We start from the raw sequence: 15,105 nt of genomic DNA on the forward strand, positions 1-15,105 counted from the left end.
GTTTGTTCACCAGAGCGCCCCAAGGGATGACGAGGTCGAACGGTCATAAACTACTACAAGACCGTTTCAGGCTGGACATAAGGAAGAGTTTCTTTACTGTCCGAGCCCCCGAGGTCTGGAACAGCCTGCCACCGGAGGTGGTTCATGCACCTACATTGAACACCTTCAAGAGTAAATTGGATGCTTATCTTGCTGGGATCCTATGACCCCAGCTGACTTCCTGCCCTTCGGGCAGGGGGCTGGACTCGGTGATCTTCCGAGCTCCCTTCCAGCCCGAATGTCTATGAAATCTAGGAAAAACCATTTGCAAGGCTGTGAAATAAGAGCTCTGTGCCCAGGAGCAGTGAACGGACAGCAGGATTGCAGAACAAAGCTTGGCTTGACTGGTGGAGCATCACATCTATTCAAAAGGAAACAGAGTTGTTAACACCGATGGAGTGAAGAGTTTAGAAGGAATCTGCCACCTGCAACTGCACCCGTGCAGGATCCGACCCTGGCTAGAGATCTACAGAGACCGAGGGACGAGCAGAAGAGTCATGCTGATTTACCCCATTGGCTCCAATGAAGCGATGCTGGCTTTCGCCAGGTGAGGATTGTGCTGTACAGTCAAGGACCACTCCGCAGCTCAACAAGGTTGAAGCGCAGACAGCTCTGCTGAGTCCCTGAGTGCTCCCGTCCCTCCGAGCATCCTAGGTGCCAGGGAGGCTGGACCGGCAGGATGTGGCTTGAGGGGACACGTCCCGGGGGAGCGATGCCCGCAGCTTCCCCCTGCCCCTCCCAGCTCGAGAAGCGGGTTGGCTGCACAGCCATTTCCTTTGCTCTCGGCTCAGATTTGCAATGTGGTACGCACAGCTCCCGCGGGCAACCTCCGGCTTGAGCAGCACCTGGAGAAGCAGAGAGCAAAGCTGACCGGCCTCCTCTCCCCGCACCCATCGAGAATGGGGCGACAACAGCAAGAAGCTTTGCAAGAAAGCACGGCGGGGCAAAATTCATCCCATGGGGATCAGCGCCGGGTAATCCCCAATGCAGCTGATGTGGCAGAGAAGCACAGATGGGGGTGACTTCATAGACGCTTGTGAATGAAAAAAAGCAGAAAAAGGTAGGATAGTATAAACAGGATGAGAGAGATGCAATGCTAAGAGACGGCACAGCAGCTGCAAGCTGCAATTTCCTCGTCTGGCAGCACCATATATTTATGAGCATCGGTGACTGCAGATCAAGAGGATTTCTTTTGCTCTCCCCTTTTCATTTTCTGTCTGTGGGCACTCCCTCCCTCAAAACACTGCTATTTTCTGGGGGCAGGGTGTATGGAAAAGCAGGGGGAAGGGGCAGGATAGTATAGTACAGGGGTTCACAACCCTTTTTAGACTCCAGGCTTCCCTTGGAAAATGTCAGCTCTTCGCTTCCTTAACTGTCGGTTTTTTGGAGTTGGGAAAAATGCCAGAGCGATTCTTCCGTTGCAAAAAACTCAGCAAGACCGCAGCAGGGCAGGACGATTTTAGCACTGGCAATCTCTGGATGTATCGTGTCTGCACACCACATAGTGCTCATGATTGTGTGGCACCCTCCAAAGGGTTTGGGACACCTGGGTGCAATGGCCTAGTAGCTAAAGCAGAGAGTACCAAATGGGTGGATCTAGGATTTTGAAAAGGGGGGGTGCAGATGGTGAAGTACATCACTGCATATAACACAGCATATTGCTTTTCTCCAGTTAAAAAGAAACTAGAAACTTCACTAATATGCTAGGAGCCTCAGGCTATTTTATCCAGTGTAAGACTGAAGCAAAAACAAGTACATCTTTGCTGGCATGTGCACTGACTTGCCAAATCATATATCATTGTCAAATGCAACGGACTGGGCAAAAATGTTGGTTCATTAGTCCCGTAGTCACTAGAATTAAAGGTACAATTGCCAATTCTTGAGCATCTTCGACAAGCATCCAATGCTTCATTGAGAGCTATTTCCACCCCTGAGTTAATGTGTTTTTTTTGTCTGCAGGGTGTGGAAGAGAAGCTGTAGGACCAGGAGCAGCTACCAGACTGCTGAATTGCTGAAGGAAGGATAGCTTGATTAGCAGAACAGCAAGGCCATTACAAAGGAGAGAGAAAGAGAGAGAGTCGTGAACACCTGTGGAAAGCGTGCCAAGACATCTGAGCTCTTCCTTCGTAGGGGGAGTAAATTTGGTCCATGACGTACCTTGAGTTCAGTCACCAGAAGACGGCTTCCAGCCACCCACAGTGCAGACTGCCACAAGGTTTGTAAAGAGAAACTCATTTCATCTGCGTCTCCCAGGCCTCGATTCGGCAGCACTGGGACCGGAGCAGCTCGCCACCCGGTCAGCACGGATGCAGGTGGAGGCAGGTGATGCTGGACAGTACAGCCATGTCCAGACGCTCTGCAGGGCTTGGTTTGCAAAGATGAGGCTTTGCCAACCAGCTGGGCATACAGAGAGCTGCAGCAAGCAGGTGCATGGGACGGCTGAGATGCTCGTTTCAGAGGGTTTGCTTCTCCGATCGGTGGGGCAGAAGCACTGGGAAGACCAACGCACGGACCTGCGAGTGCTCGAAATACCTCACAACCCATTCCCTTGCCTAAGGATCACACGCACACCTAGCTAGAGTTTGCTTCTCCCCGTGGGACCCGTCCTGAACCGATATCCCATTTTGCAACCAGCAAATCTCTTAATGGCAGCCAATACATAAGCACAGGTGATCCTCTCCAAAGCGGCACGTTCGCCTGGGAGCTGGGTCCCACGCTTCCAGCTCTGGGAAAGAAATCGGGACACAGAAAAGCAAAGGTGTTGAGCGTATGTATACAAGCACCAGCACCCAACCTGGACCCCTCAGCCTCTGGCAGGGTGAAAGGGGGAACAGAGAGACCCAGATCCCCTTTGCAGGGCATCGGGCAATGAGGCCTGGCCCTACCACGAGGGGAGGCGAGGAGAGGAGAGGAGCGGGCGGCTCTGTTCGGGCTCAGCAGCTTTGCTTCTGTTCAAAACACGACAGGTCTGGATGAAGGAGGTTTCTCTGTTCCTCGATGCCTGAGGCAGAAACAGCATTGCCAAGTATGCAATAATTATAATATTTGCATGATACCTTCACCTCTTGCACAATGTGCAATAGATAACACTAAAAGTGCTCAAAGCGTACAGTAAGTTTTGGTGCTGTTAACTGATGCAGCATATAGCGAAACCCAAGTCACTAATCGACTTTCAGCTTTGCTGTCCGAGCTTTCTTATGGCTGCTTGCCTCGAAATAAAGAAACGCTTCAACTTTGATAACCTAATTCTCACTCTCGCTGGACTGGAATTGGACAGGGACTAAAGTGAAGGTGGAAAAGATTTGCCATTTATCTTTAACCGGAGACTTACAGCGAGCGATATAAAGTAACTGCACAACGACCGCATAACTAAATCTCATTGTGTAATAATGCTAAGAGCTTTATTTTAAAATGCTACGTGCGGTCTGAAGTCAACAGAAAGGCAAAGGGGTTGTGTGCTTGCCTCGTTTGTGAACTCCGGGCATGGACCTAACGCAGTAAGTTGCAAATTAAAGCGTGGAAGATTTACAACGCACAGACCTGAACTGCAAAGCAAAGAGGAAATAATAATCATTATCATCAATTCAGTTTAACCAGCCGGAAAAACAAAACATCATAGAGGGGAGTGTCAAGTAGAGCGGCGCAGAATGTGATGATAGCAATATAAGGCATTACTTAAAAAAGAAGGTGACTTATTTGCATCCCTTTTTTTTTAAGGTTTTCACAAAATACAAAAACATGAGCATCTAATGTGATCATTTCATATTTAAGACCCGGCACCACTGGGCAGGGAGCTGGGAGTGAGCAGCGCCGGGTCCCGGAGCGAAGATACCAGGAGGCCGGTCTGCAGGGGCAAAGGATCTGGGCAAATATAAGCCAGCTGGGTAACTCCAGCACAGCCCCGAGGTCGCAGGCCAGAGCCCTGCGCTCGCTTCTGCAGCGCGCACATAGCTCGTGGCTGAGCTGGGAGCTCCCTTTAGCTGCCGCGGCTTTAAAAGGCCTCTGGAGCAGAGCAGAAAAAGGAGAAATCCTGGCAGCTGTTCAGAAATGCCTGCAGGGCCATCATTCACCTCCTAACCCAGACTGCAGCTCCAGATCCATCTGCTGCGTCACCTGGCCCGCAGCCACACGCTGCCCAAAATGCAGCTGGCTCTCTGATCCACGCCGCTGCATTTGCCCTGGCTGCCCTACAGCAGCCAAAGCGGCTGGGGTCCAACATAGGCTGGGTCCGACGGAGGATCCAGCTGCAGCGTGGCATGGGCAAAGCTCCTTGCCAGCCGCAGCGCGAGTGAAGCCCCTGCCAGAGGTTGGATCCAGTAGCTCCCCGGGGCAGAGGCTGCCGATTGCAAAATGGACCAAACTGATCCAAAGCAAAAGACGCAAGGCAGCAATACACACCTGCCTAGAAATACAGCTAGCGCGGCCCCCGCCTGCACCCCCCAGCAAGACCCAGGCAGAGTTTTCCAAGATTGCTGCTTGGCTTTGGACCTCCCTGCAGCCATTGCCTTGCGGTGACCCTGGCAGGTCCCTCCTAGCATTTTGGATGCAGGGGAATCAATCACTAGATGCCCCCCAGCCAACTTGTGAAGACACCCACAGCATTGCCCTTCAAGCATCAGCTTGGACGGCTCCCTGGAGCAAGTATTAATCAGCTTGATTAGCAAGGCTCCTTGCACGCTGCTGCAATCAGTGCTCCCGGCAGGCACTGGAGATGCACATTCAAATAGAGGGCATCTCACCCTCCGTCGGCAGAGAAGCCGAATGGAGCCAAAGGTAAAAGACCAGCATCGCACAGGTGCCTGGCCCTGCCCAGGGACCCACAGTCTGTTTGCACCGTATGGGAACCCATAGCAGCACCCCCACAAACGGGATTTCTCCCAGCCCCTCTGCTTGGCTTGTGCGGCGAGCTCAACAGCACGGGATACTTTGGGTTTTAATCATCTGCTTTCTATTCTCAGACGGACGGCCTTTTTATAGACCATGAGAACGGCTGGACTGGACCGGATCCAAGATAATGCGGATAATGACTTGCAGGGGGAAGAGACAAGAAACCCTGCGCCGGCAGCCAGGCGAGGAGCTGCCCCAGGTCTTCCTCTCCGTGCTGAAGGATCAGAGACTTTTCCAGCCCTGTTCAGTTCTTCGTATCTGGACGCACACTCCTTTAAACAACCCTTTACTCTACTCTACTCCATCCTAAACCTGACGTGCAAAAAGTAAACCAGATGCAGGGGGGTGCAATGTTGCTGTCGCACCCCCCTGTGATGCCTGCTCCACCCAAAGTTTAAAATCAGTTGCTTGGGAAGGACAGCTTTGCTAATCAGGCATTACTGGGGACTCGACTGACTTCATGGCTATTGCCCTGTTAATCTCTCTCTAGCTTTGATTTTTCCCTGTTCGAACTCTCCTTTCACCTGCCGTGTTGCTGTCTGTTAGCCCATCATGGGTAACATCTCTTCCATTTCACAGCCTCGCAGACTGTTTTTAGCTCTAGCCAAAAACTTTTGCTCAGGTGCGGTCGGGCTAAACTCAGGCACAGACCCGGCCGACGGTGAAGGGGGCTGGACCCGATGACCTCGCGAGGTGCCTTCCAGTCTACGCAGTATTGGGGGTGCTGTCAAGATGCTCAAGAAGGCAAGATTGTTTTATGAATGTGAATAAGAGACGTACAGTTAACGATAAGGACTACAGGACTAACGGGACAGTCTCTTTTGGCTATTTTTTTTTTGGTTGCATTTATATATATCCTTGCAAATTGGTGCACATTCCCGTAGTTCCTTTGGGTTTTGCTCTGACGTTCAACTAAGCTCCTAGTTTATGAGTAAAGCTTCTCTTTCTCTTCGACTGAATAAGTGTAGTGTTGTATGTGACGGGTGTGCACGGTGCACCCCTAGATCCGCCCGTGAACTCGGGGTGACCTGCCCTGAAGAATGGCAGCCCTGTGCCCCCAAAGCTTGGGCACGGACCTCTGGGCAGAGCCTGTTCTGCATGTGATGATCAGGGGGATTTGCATCCTTTTCACCCATATTTCACCCCGTTGAACTTATGAACTGAAGGTTGTTCGCTGTGCATGGGTAGCAAGCACTCTAGATTAGGAGTCAGACTGGCCTGGATATACTGGAAACCAGTGAACTGGATGAAATCACCTGGCACTTGTCCTTTGGGAAATGCAATCAAATGCATGCAGGCAAAATGAGGAACGCCTGATGAGGCTGCAGAAGAGGATCGTCTGTGCCGCGAGGAACAAGACCCGTGTTTGCAGGAGCGGGGCGGAAGTGACCCTTCCGCTCCATCCATCCCCGGGGCAGCCTCACCTGGGCGCCTGCATCCAGGTTTGGGCACCGCGCTCCGGGAAGGATGTAGAGAGACCGGAAAGAGTCCAGGCGAGAGCAACAAAAATACTCAGAGGGCAGCATGACTTACGGGAAGAGGCTGGAAGAACCGGGATTTAGACTAGAAAAAATAAGATGACGGATGAAGGCATTTAATAAGTCTTCAACAGCTATAAACAGGATAGCCATCAATTGTTCCTGGCATGCAAGAGCAAGTAGGATGGGCTTAAAATGCAAGAAGGGAGATTCGAGCGTGGATATTACCAAGTTGACCCGGAGAGGCTGTGCTGTCCCAAGCGCAGATTAAACGAGCGCTTGGCTGGGGTGGGCGGCACCAGATGGACGCCTGACGGCCTCTCCAGTCCTGCTCCTTTAACGCCTCTATAGATGCAGACGGCCTTGCACAGTCTTCCACCCACGAAGCACGACTGCCCCAGCAGCCGCTATCTCTCGGGTCAAAGATTTGAGCTCTACCACTCCAGGGCAGGAGCACGGCACGCTCGTCCCTAATCTAACAAGCTCCCTGAGTTGAGTCACGTCACTTTGCCTGCCAGTGCCTCCGGCTCCCTGTCTGCAAAATGGGCCCAGCCATCGTGCTCAGGGACCGCGGGGAAAAGCCAGGCCTGTTCAGTTTAGAAAAGAGACGCTTGAGGGAGGATGGGATAAGGGTTTATAACATGCATTGGGGCATTGGGAGCTATTGAGTGGGGAGCGAGGGGCACGGCCTCCATCAGCCCTGCCTGGACCTCGATGCTGGAGGCCGCAGGGAGAAAGGAACGGGGGAAAACCCCGCTCAGCCCTGGGCGCTCTCCCTCCAGCCCTGTGCAGCATGGGAGACTGGGTGAGACGGACCCGGGGTCTGACCCAGGACGTGGCAGCTAACATAAGAAGTGCCATGTCCTGGGTCAGACCCTAGGTCCGTCCCATCTGGGACACCTGGGTCTTGCTCCAGGTAAAGCAGGGGGGCAAGGGCTGGCAGGGTCCTGCTGCTGCAGTGGTTGTTCGAATGCACTGGAGGCTGTGCCCCCTGCTACAGAGGATGGTAACGCCCCCCCCCAATCCAACCAGGGGAGAAAATCCCTTCTCCATCTGTGGAAGAGAAATAGGGGTGGGGGTATGAACCCCCTGCTCACCATCAGTGAGGAGTCACCTCCACCCACCCCAATCCCAGGCAGAGAAGCAGAGAACGATATTCCCAAAGGGAAAGGGGCTGGGTTTAAAAAGCAAAGAGACCTGAAAGGTGCAGATCATGGAAATCCCAGTGGAAACAAGGCTGCTAATACAGAAACCGCCCCCCTCCCAGCGGCTGCTTGCCCAGGAGCAAAGCAATCTCAGCCTGGCTTGGACACAAAGCAGGATTTGAGCTCTCCGTCCAACCGGCCAAATGCTTCGTGCTGCCACCCACCAGCATGCCCTCCCACGAGGAATCAGCTAGCAGCAGCCACAGCCCCCGAGACCCCCAGGCCTCTGGCACGGTCCCTTTCCCTGCGTTTGCCTCCGAACACATGTACCTTTGTTTGAGGTCCCCCCTCCCCAACTGGGAGCAGCATTTGATATACAAAGACCTTCAAAAACAGGGACCACCCATTGCTTTAGGACACGAAGCACCCCTCTGGGATGATAGTCACAGGTGGCCGCACTCTTATTGTCCCTTGGGCAAATGCATTAAACTCTCTCTTTAATTAATCATTAGTATGAGCAGCAACATGCACCAGGCTTGGTGAGGAGTGATAGCGCCCGGTGATTCCCAGGGAAGGGGACAAGACCCAGGAGAAGAGCCTCCAAACACGTGGCCGGCGGCTACAGGAGCGCGCCATGCGTGGATGTGGCTCTTGCCCTCCTCCTGGGGCAGCAAGCGCAGCTCCCAGCCCCATGCCCACCCCGTGCAGGATAGGAGCAGGCCCCTGTTTTGCACAGGAGACGGCATCCGCCTCCGTCGGCCGTGCAGGACATTCCTCGAGGCCTCTCCCGGGCGACTCCAGCTCCCCGGGCAGCGCGTGGGAGGCTGAGCATTCGCGCGTGCCGCATGCCGCAGGGAAAGGTCAGCGTGGGGCATGAGGCAGCCCCAGGCCCCTCTGAAATCAGGAGGTGGTGTGTTGTACAGGGGGTGTATAAAATAACCCCCCTTCCAGCTCTGAACCCAAGACTTTCCCCATCCTAGCACAAACCCTCTACTGCTTCAGCTAAAGGAGCACCTCCAATAGCTGGCAGCAGTAGTACACCGTTATCCTCTTTTAGGACCAGGTGTGTGACCTGTGCATCGAAAGCCAACTCCCTTCATTATGCTTTAGGCTAATTGCATCGTTTGCATAGCTGCATCCCAGTTCCAGCTTACATTGGACCTAATATTGGTTACTTCATTAAATGCATAAACTGCTGAAGCTGGAGAGGCCCCGCTGTCTCCTACGCAACCCAACTGCGCTCCAGTTAATGGCATAATTATCAGTGCTCATTAGGAACCACTAATTCCACAGCATCCGACGCGCTCTGAACCGGCTGAGTCCTGCCCACTCCAAGGCTGCTATCAAAGGTATCAGCTTCCCGGAGGCCTTAACGAGATGCAAACAGCTTAGCAGGGCTGTTCCTGTGCATGTGGGGTCTGGGCAATTCCCAGCCTGCCTCCAGTCCCAAGGCCAGGCACTTAAACAGAGCGCATTGCACCCAGCACAGACCTCAACCATGTCCCTAGCAGTTCAGGAGAGGTAAACCTTGTCCGTGGTTGCCCTACAGCCCGTGGTGCTAGCCAGGCAAGGCTAAGGGGAGCAGGAATTAGCCACCCAGTGCTGCCAGAAGACCTTGCCCTACTTTGGCATCTGGGTAAAGGAGCTATATAATGCAGCACCACTGATGCAGGAGCCTGTTTCATCCATGCACCCATTGGCATGGGGCAAGAAGGGAAGAGGATGCAAAGCGCTGGGCAGAACCGGAGGGTTGTAAAGGGGAGAAAACAAGGCCACATGAGGGATTTCTTCTGGGAGTTTTGGGCTAGGAGCTACCTGACCCCCTTAAACCCACCCGCGTGCCCAAGACGCAGAGAAGCCCAGGGAACGGGTCTTACCTGTTTCTTCCCATGGTCTCATGGTCTTTCACGATGACGCTGAGCTCACAGCTCTGGTCTAAGGGAACGCCTTTCAGATCCCACTCGAACCCCTGGAGCAAGAAGAGAAAGAGCTAAAAAGCTGCTCCACAGACTCCACTAATAGCTGGGAGACCTTGTCTCGGTCCTGGGGGCACATTCGGGTATCACAGCGTGATTTTTCGTTCTGAATCCAAACACAGTAAGAAGAAAAAAGGCTTTGGAGTTTACCCGGGAATGGGCCTGCCAGATAAATGTCAGTTCAGAAACAGGGAAATGTCCCAAGTATGGGAGACCGTTGCAAAACAGCAGTGAAGCATCCCCTGCCCGGCCTCCGACAAGTCTGAACCAAAGTAAGCACATTTTGCCCCTTCGAAATATTTCAAGGCTGGACTTTTCTGCTGAAAAGTGTCACTGAAACAGCACGCCACGGCTACAAGGCTCCGACCTTGCTGCATTCAAACCATGTTGACGGCAAAGCAGCTGCACTTCCCAACAGCAACACTGCACAACCCGAGCTATGCTCTCCCCATCAAAGTGGAGCTGCAGATGTCCTGAGCTTATCGCCGGGCCATCCCGGGGTCCTCACCCAGCCCTCGCTCCAGTCCTGGCTAACCCAGCCCCGGCAAGTGTGCACCTAACCTGCTCCGAAACACTTCCAGCCATGCAGATCCCATTGCCTCTCTGGGTATGTCCCAGCCCTCACCCACCCTCAGAGTTAGAAAATCTTCCGAATCTCCAATGCAAAACTTCTCCTTTTGCAGTTGTTACTACTTGTGCATAGAGCCTAAACGATGATCATCCTCTTTCAAGTATTTTTGAAGACTATTCTCATGGTCGTCTGTTCCCCGAACTAAATAATCCCAGTTCTGCCAACCTCTCCGCATTGGTCCTGTTCCCTAGACTCCCGTCAGGAGTCTCCCAATACTTGAAGTTTTCCTTAAAGCCCCAGCTCCTGCAAAGCCACAATTACCTGAAAATCTCAGACTTTGCTTAATTTAAAAACATGAAGTTTCTCAATGTTGTGTCTGCACAGAACCACCTGGAAAGGGGACTCGAGCGCACGCTAAAAGCTCAGAAACCAGGAAGCAATTAAACCCAGCTAGGATGCAATCTATTTAAAAACATCTTGATTGCTTTAAGCCACTCCTAATGCTGCGGGCTGGAAGAGGTGTGTAGCCGTGCCGGCTGCAGCCGGCTAAAGACCAGGGGGGCTTTTAATGCAGTTACAAGAGGTCAAAGTCAACACAGTATCTCAAGCTCACTTCTTCCGTGTCACTGAAAAAGGACACCAACGTGCTCAGATCCGTGCAAGGCTGGAAGCCAAGGTCCTGGATTTCTAATCCCCTCTGAAATCCTGCGCCAGACACTTGTTTTCCTTGTGCCTCAGTCTTTCCCTCTGTAGAATGGACATATCAATCAACCAGCCGGGGGAAGTGGGAGGGTCAGTGCTCATGTTAAATACACAGACCAGGAATTAATTTTTTTTTTTTTTGATATCTTATTTCCTCCAACTTTTCAAACTTTCCGTAGGACACTGCTGGTTTCTGGAGGGGTTTGTTGATCAAAAACAAGTGTGGAAATCAAGTCTAAAAACAGTCAAGAAAGATGGACTTCAAAAAAAAATGGAAAATTTCCATTTTTTTTTTACTCAATAGGACTTTGATTTTGAAACTGAACGCTAAATGGGATGAAAAATGGTTTAAAACATAGAAAATGAGGATTGGAAGGGAGCTCAGGAGGTCACATCTAGTGCAACCCCTGCTCCAAGCAGGATCAGCCCCAACTGCATCATCCCAGACGAGGCTTTGTCTAGTTAGACCTTAAAAACCTCCAAGGATGGAGACTGCACCACCTCTCTGGGGAGCCTGGTCTGGTGCTTCACCACCCTCCTACTGAGAAAGTTTCTCCTAATATCCAACCTCAACTTCCCTTGCTGCAGCTTGAGCCCATTGCTCCTTGTCCTGCCGTCTGCCCCCACTGAGACCAGCCCAGCTCCGTCCTCTTTGCAGCCCCCCTGCAGGGAGGTGAAGGCTGCTCTTCAATCCCCCTCAGTCTGCTCTTCTGTAGACCAAATTAGCCCATTTCCCTCCACCTTTCCTCTCCGATCCTGTCCCCCAGCCCCTGAATCATTTTTACTGCCCTCCACTGGACTCTCTCCAATAAAGTTTAAAAGAAAAATGTTGAAAATCAATGGTGGAGCGACGCTGCCAGACTCTCGACACAACCGCCGGAGTTTGCCCGCACCGTGGTGCTGGTGAGGGGTGGACTTTTCACCCCAGTTTGGGGCGGAGGGGCTCTTCCAAAACTCGGATGTTCGTGGGACTGGCGATCCCCACCCATCTCTATTCTTGCTGTTTTATTTTAAGCTGGACACTTCATCCTGAGCAGCAAGGAGGGAAGGGGAAGGACGTGGGTTCACGTGCCAGACAGGACGGAGTTCAGCTGTTCCCTGTGCCGCAGACAGGAAGCGGCTTTTCCCGGCAAGGACCAGCTCCCTTGTTTTGGGAGCGCTGAAGCCACATCCCAAGGCACTCGAGCTCACCGACAGCTTCTGATAAGATCGTGCCTTCGTCCTCGGAGACTCCAACAAGCAGCCCCAGGATCCTGGCAGCTCCTAATTTGCAAGCTGACAGGGAGGGTGCATTGTCAGAGCAGGACATTCCTACTTCCCCCATCGTCTTTCTTCCTCCCCACCCAAGAGCCCGTCGAGGCAGCGATGATGTGGGCCTAGGTGCCGATGCTTATGAGCAAGGAAGCAGGACAACAGATGGAGCAGGATGTATGGGTTTGACTCTCTGCTCAGGCACAGGCTCCCACGGTGGCCCCGAGAAAGTCATGCGAGCAATCCCACGCCTCGGTTTTCCCAATCCGTAAAATGGGCATAAGACTCCTTTACGCACGCAGGTAAATGAGCATGTTATGACACTCCATGGATGACGTGAGGCTTTAAAAAGGGCTTGCAGCAATGGTACTTTCTCAAGCAGAGTCCAAGAGAGGCCAGGGTGGAAGGGACCTCTGGAGCTCACCTAGTCCAAACCCCAGGACACATGATGCCTTTATGCTGGGATAGCCGGTATAACCATATGATGAGCCAGGATCATCCCCATCTAAACAATATACAAATCCGTGATCTAACCTGATAGCAAACCGACACAGTCAACCCTGAGCCAACATGAGACATCGCGCCCAAACCTGCCCCAGGGAAAGCAGGGAGACCACAGTGGCCCACGTCCTGCTGCTGCAAAGGTCGTTAAGAGATGCTCAAGAGATCCCAGGTTGAGGGCCGTGAGCCCCGCTACAGGGGGCGAAAACCCCCACTGGCCAGACCCATCTGACCACAGCTTCAGAGCCTGTTTGGGATGAAATACACTGAAAAACCAGGGTGTCTGGACCTCACAAACTTGAGCAAAAATTCCCTCAGCTAGCGAACCACTGGATTTAGATCCTTTTGGGGGGGGGAGGAATTACGTATAGCATTGGGGCAGGGGACAAGTTAGAAAGCCTGCAACAACAGTGATGAGAGACCTGGGAAATGATTGCCAAGGAGAGGTGGGATGCATGGGAATTATTTTGCCTGGAGAAGAGAAGAATGAGGCGGGATGTAATAACCATCTTCATTCACCTGAAGGGGGGTTACAAGGAGGATGGAGATAGACTGATCTCTGTGGCCGCAGGAGGCAGGACAAGGAAAGAGTCGTAACTTGCAACCACTTTGGTTGGCAATGAGGCAGAAAGAGCTCGCTCAGCGCGGCCGAGCCTTGCAACAGGCGCCCAGAGCAGCTGCGGGGTCTCCATCCCTGGAAGGGCTCAAGAGCAGCTTGGACAGACCCTTGGCAGGGATGGTTTTAGTTACACCCTTGGTTGGGATGGTTTAGTTGGACCCTTAGTCAGGATGGTTTTAATTAGACCCCTGGTTGAGATGATTTAGTCAGACCCTTACTCGGGATGGTTTAGTCAGACCCTTGGTCGGGATGGTTTAATTAGACCCTTGGTCGGGGTGGTTTTAGTTGGACCCCTGGTTGGGATGGTTTTAGTTACACCCTTGGTTGGGATGGTTTCAGTCAGATCCTTAGTCGGCATGGTTTAATTCGACCTCTGGTTGAGATGGTTTAGTTAGACCCTTGGTTGGGATGGTTTTAGTCAGACCCTTGGTCAGGATGATTTAGTTAGACCCCTGGTTGAGATGGTTTAGTTAGACCCTTGGTTGGGACGGTTTAATTAGACCCTTGGTTGGGATGGTTTAGTCAGACCCAAAGACCAAAGACGAATATACCTCCTCTGCTCGCGCTTGTAGGGAGGCAGTTAGACGGGCCAAAGCTACCATGGAGCTGAGGATGGCATCCCAAGTAAAGGATAACAAGAAATTGTTCTTTAGATATATAGGGAGTAAAAGGAAGGCCCAGGGAGGAATAGGACCCCTGCTAAATGGGCAGAATCCAAGATAGCTCCCTTAAGGAGCAACCACTCATCCTGAACTTCCCTCCCCTTTGGGCCGTGATCTCTTAGGGACTCACTGACAAACCTCCTGAGCTTGTTAAAGTCAGCTTTCCTGAAGTTGAGGACTTCTGTATTGCTGACTGACTTGCCAGCTTTATGGTGGATGGTGAAGGTAATCAGCTCATGGTCGCTGTCACCCAGCTTCCCTTCAATTGTTAGGTCACTGATTAGGTCATCCCCCATTGCCAGTACGAGGTCGAGCAGCACTTTACCTCTCATCAGCCTGAAGACTTTTTGAGAAATATAGAGCTCATCCACACATATGAGAAAGCTTTGAGACCATTCGGATTTGGCCGAGTGCTCTTCCCACAAGATGTCAGGGTGATTGAAGTCTCCCATGACAACCATGCACCGGGAGCATGCAGCCTCAGCCAATTCCCTGGTGAACTCTTGGTCAAGCTCTTGATCCTGGGTCAGATGTCTGTAGTAGACTCCCACCATTGTGTCCCCTGTGCTGTGTTCCCATGGATTTTAACCCAGAGGGTCTCTAGTTGTCCACCCTGGGTGCCAATGTCAGCTTTCAGGGATGCATAGCTTTCCTTGACATAGAGAGCTACACCTCTGCCCCTTTTGTCCACTCGATCTCTCCTATACAAGGTCTTTAATGTCTTCATCAGCGACTTGGACGAGGGAGTGAAATGTACTCTGTCCAAGTTTGCAGATGACACAAAGCTATGGGGAGAAGTGGACACGCCGGAGGGCAGGGAACAGCTGCAAGCAGACCTGGACAGGTTGGACAAGTGGGCAGAAAACAACAGAATGCAGTTCAACAAGGAGAAATGCAAAGTGCTGCACCTAGGGAGGAAAAATGTCCAGCACACCTACAGCCTAGGGAATGACCTGCTGGGTGGCACGGAAGTGGAAAGGCATCTTGCAGTCCTAGAGGACTCCAAGATGAACATGAGTCGGCAGCGTGACAAAGCCATCAGAAAAGCTAACGGCACTTTATCGTGCATCAGCAGATGCATGACGAACAGATCCAAGGAGGTGATACTTCCCCTCTATCAGGCGCTTCTCAGACCGCAGTTGGAGTACTGCGTGCAATTCTGGGCGCCGCACTTCAAGAGAGATGAGGATAACCTGGAGAGGGTCCAGAGAAGGGCCACTCGTATGGTTAAGGGCCTGCAGACCAAGCCCTACGAGGAGAGACTGGGGCACCTG

At 52.3% G+C, this 15,105-nt stretch overlaps 1 protein-coding gene across 6 annotated transcripts in view; it reads right to left on the reverse strand.

Annotated features, from left to right (window-relative positions):
• DYSF (dysferlin) overlaps positions 1 to 15,105 on the reverse strand; it is a 198,223-nt gene that overhangs the window by 165,732 nt on the left and 17,386 nt on the right. For all 6 annotated transcript variants that reach the window (XM_025213299.1, XM_025213297.1, XM_025213301.1 and 3 more), the window contains exon 3: positions 9,427 to 9,518. In XM_025213299.1, coding sequence (XP_025069084.1) covers positions 9,427 to 9,518 — 92 coding nt within the window. The remainder of the gene's footprint in view (positions 1 to 9,426; positions 9,519 to 15,105) is intronic.

The sequence above is a fragment of the Alligator sinensis genome, unplaced genomic scaffold (assembly GCF_000455745.1).
Source record: "Alligator sinensis unplaced genomic scaffold, ASM45574v1 scaffold1408_1, whole genome shotgun sequence".
Taxonomy (NCBI): Eukaryota; Metazoa; Chordata; order Crocodylia; family Alligatoridae; genus Alligator; species Alligator sinensis.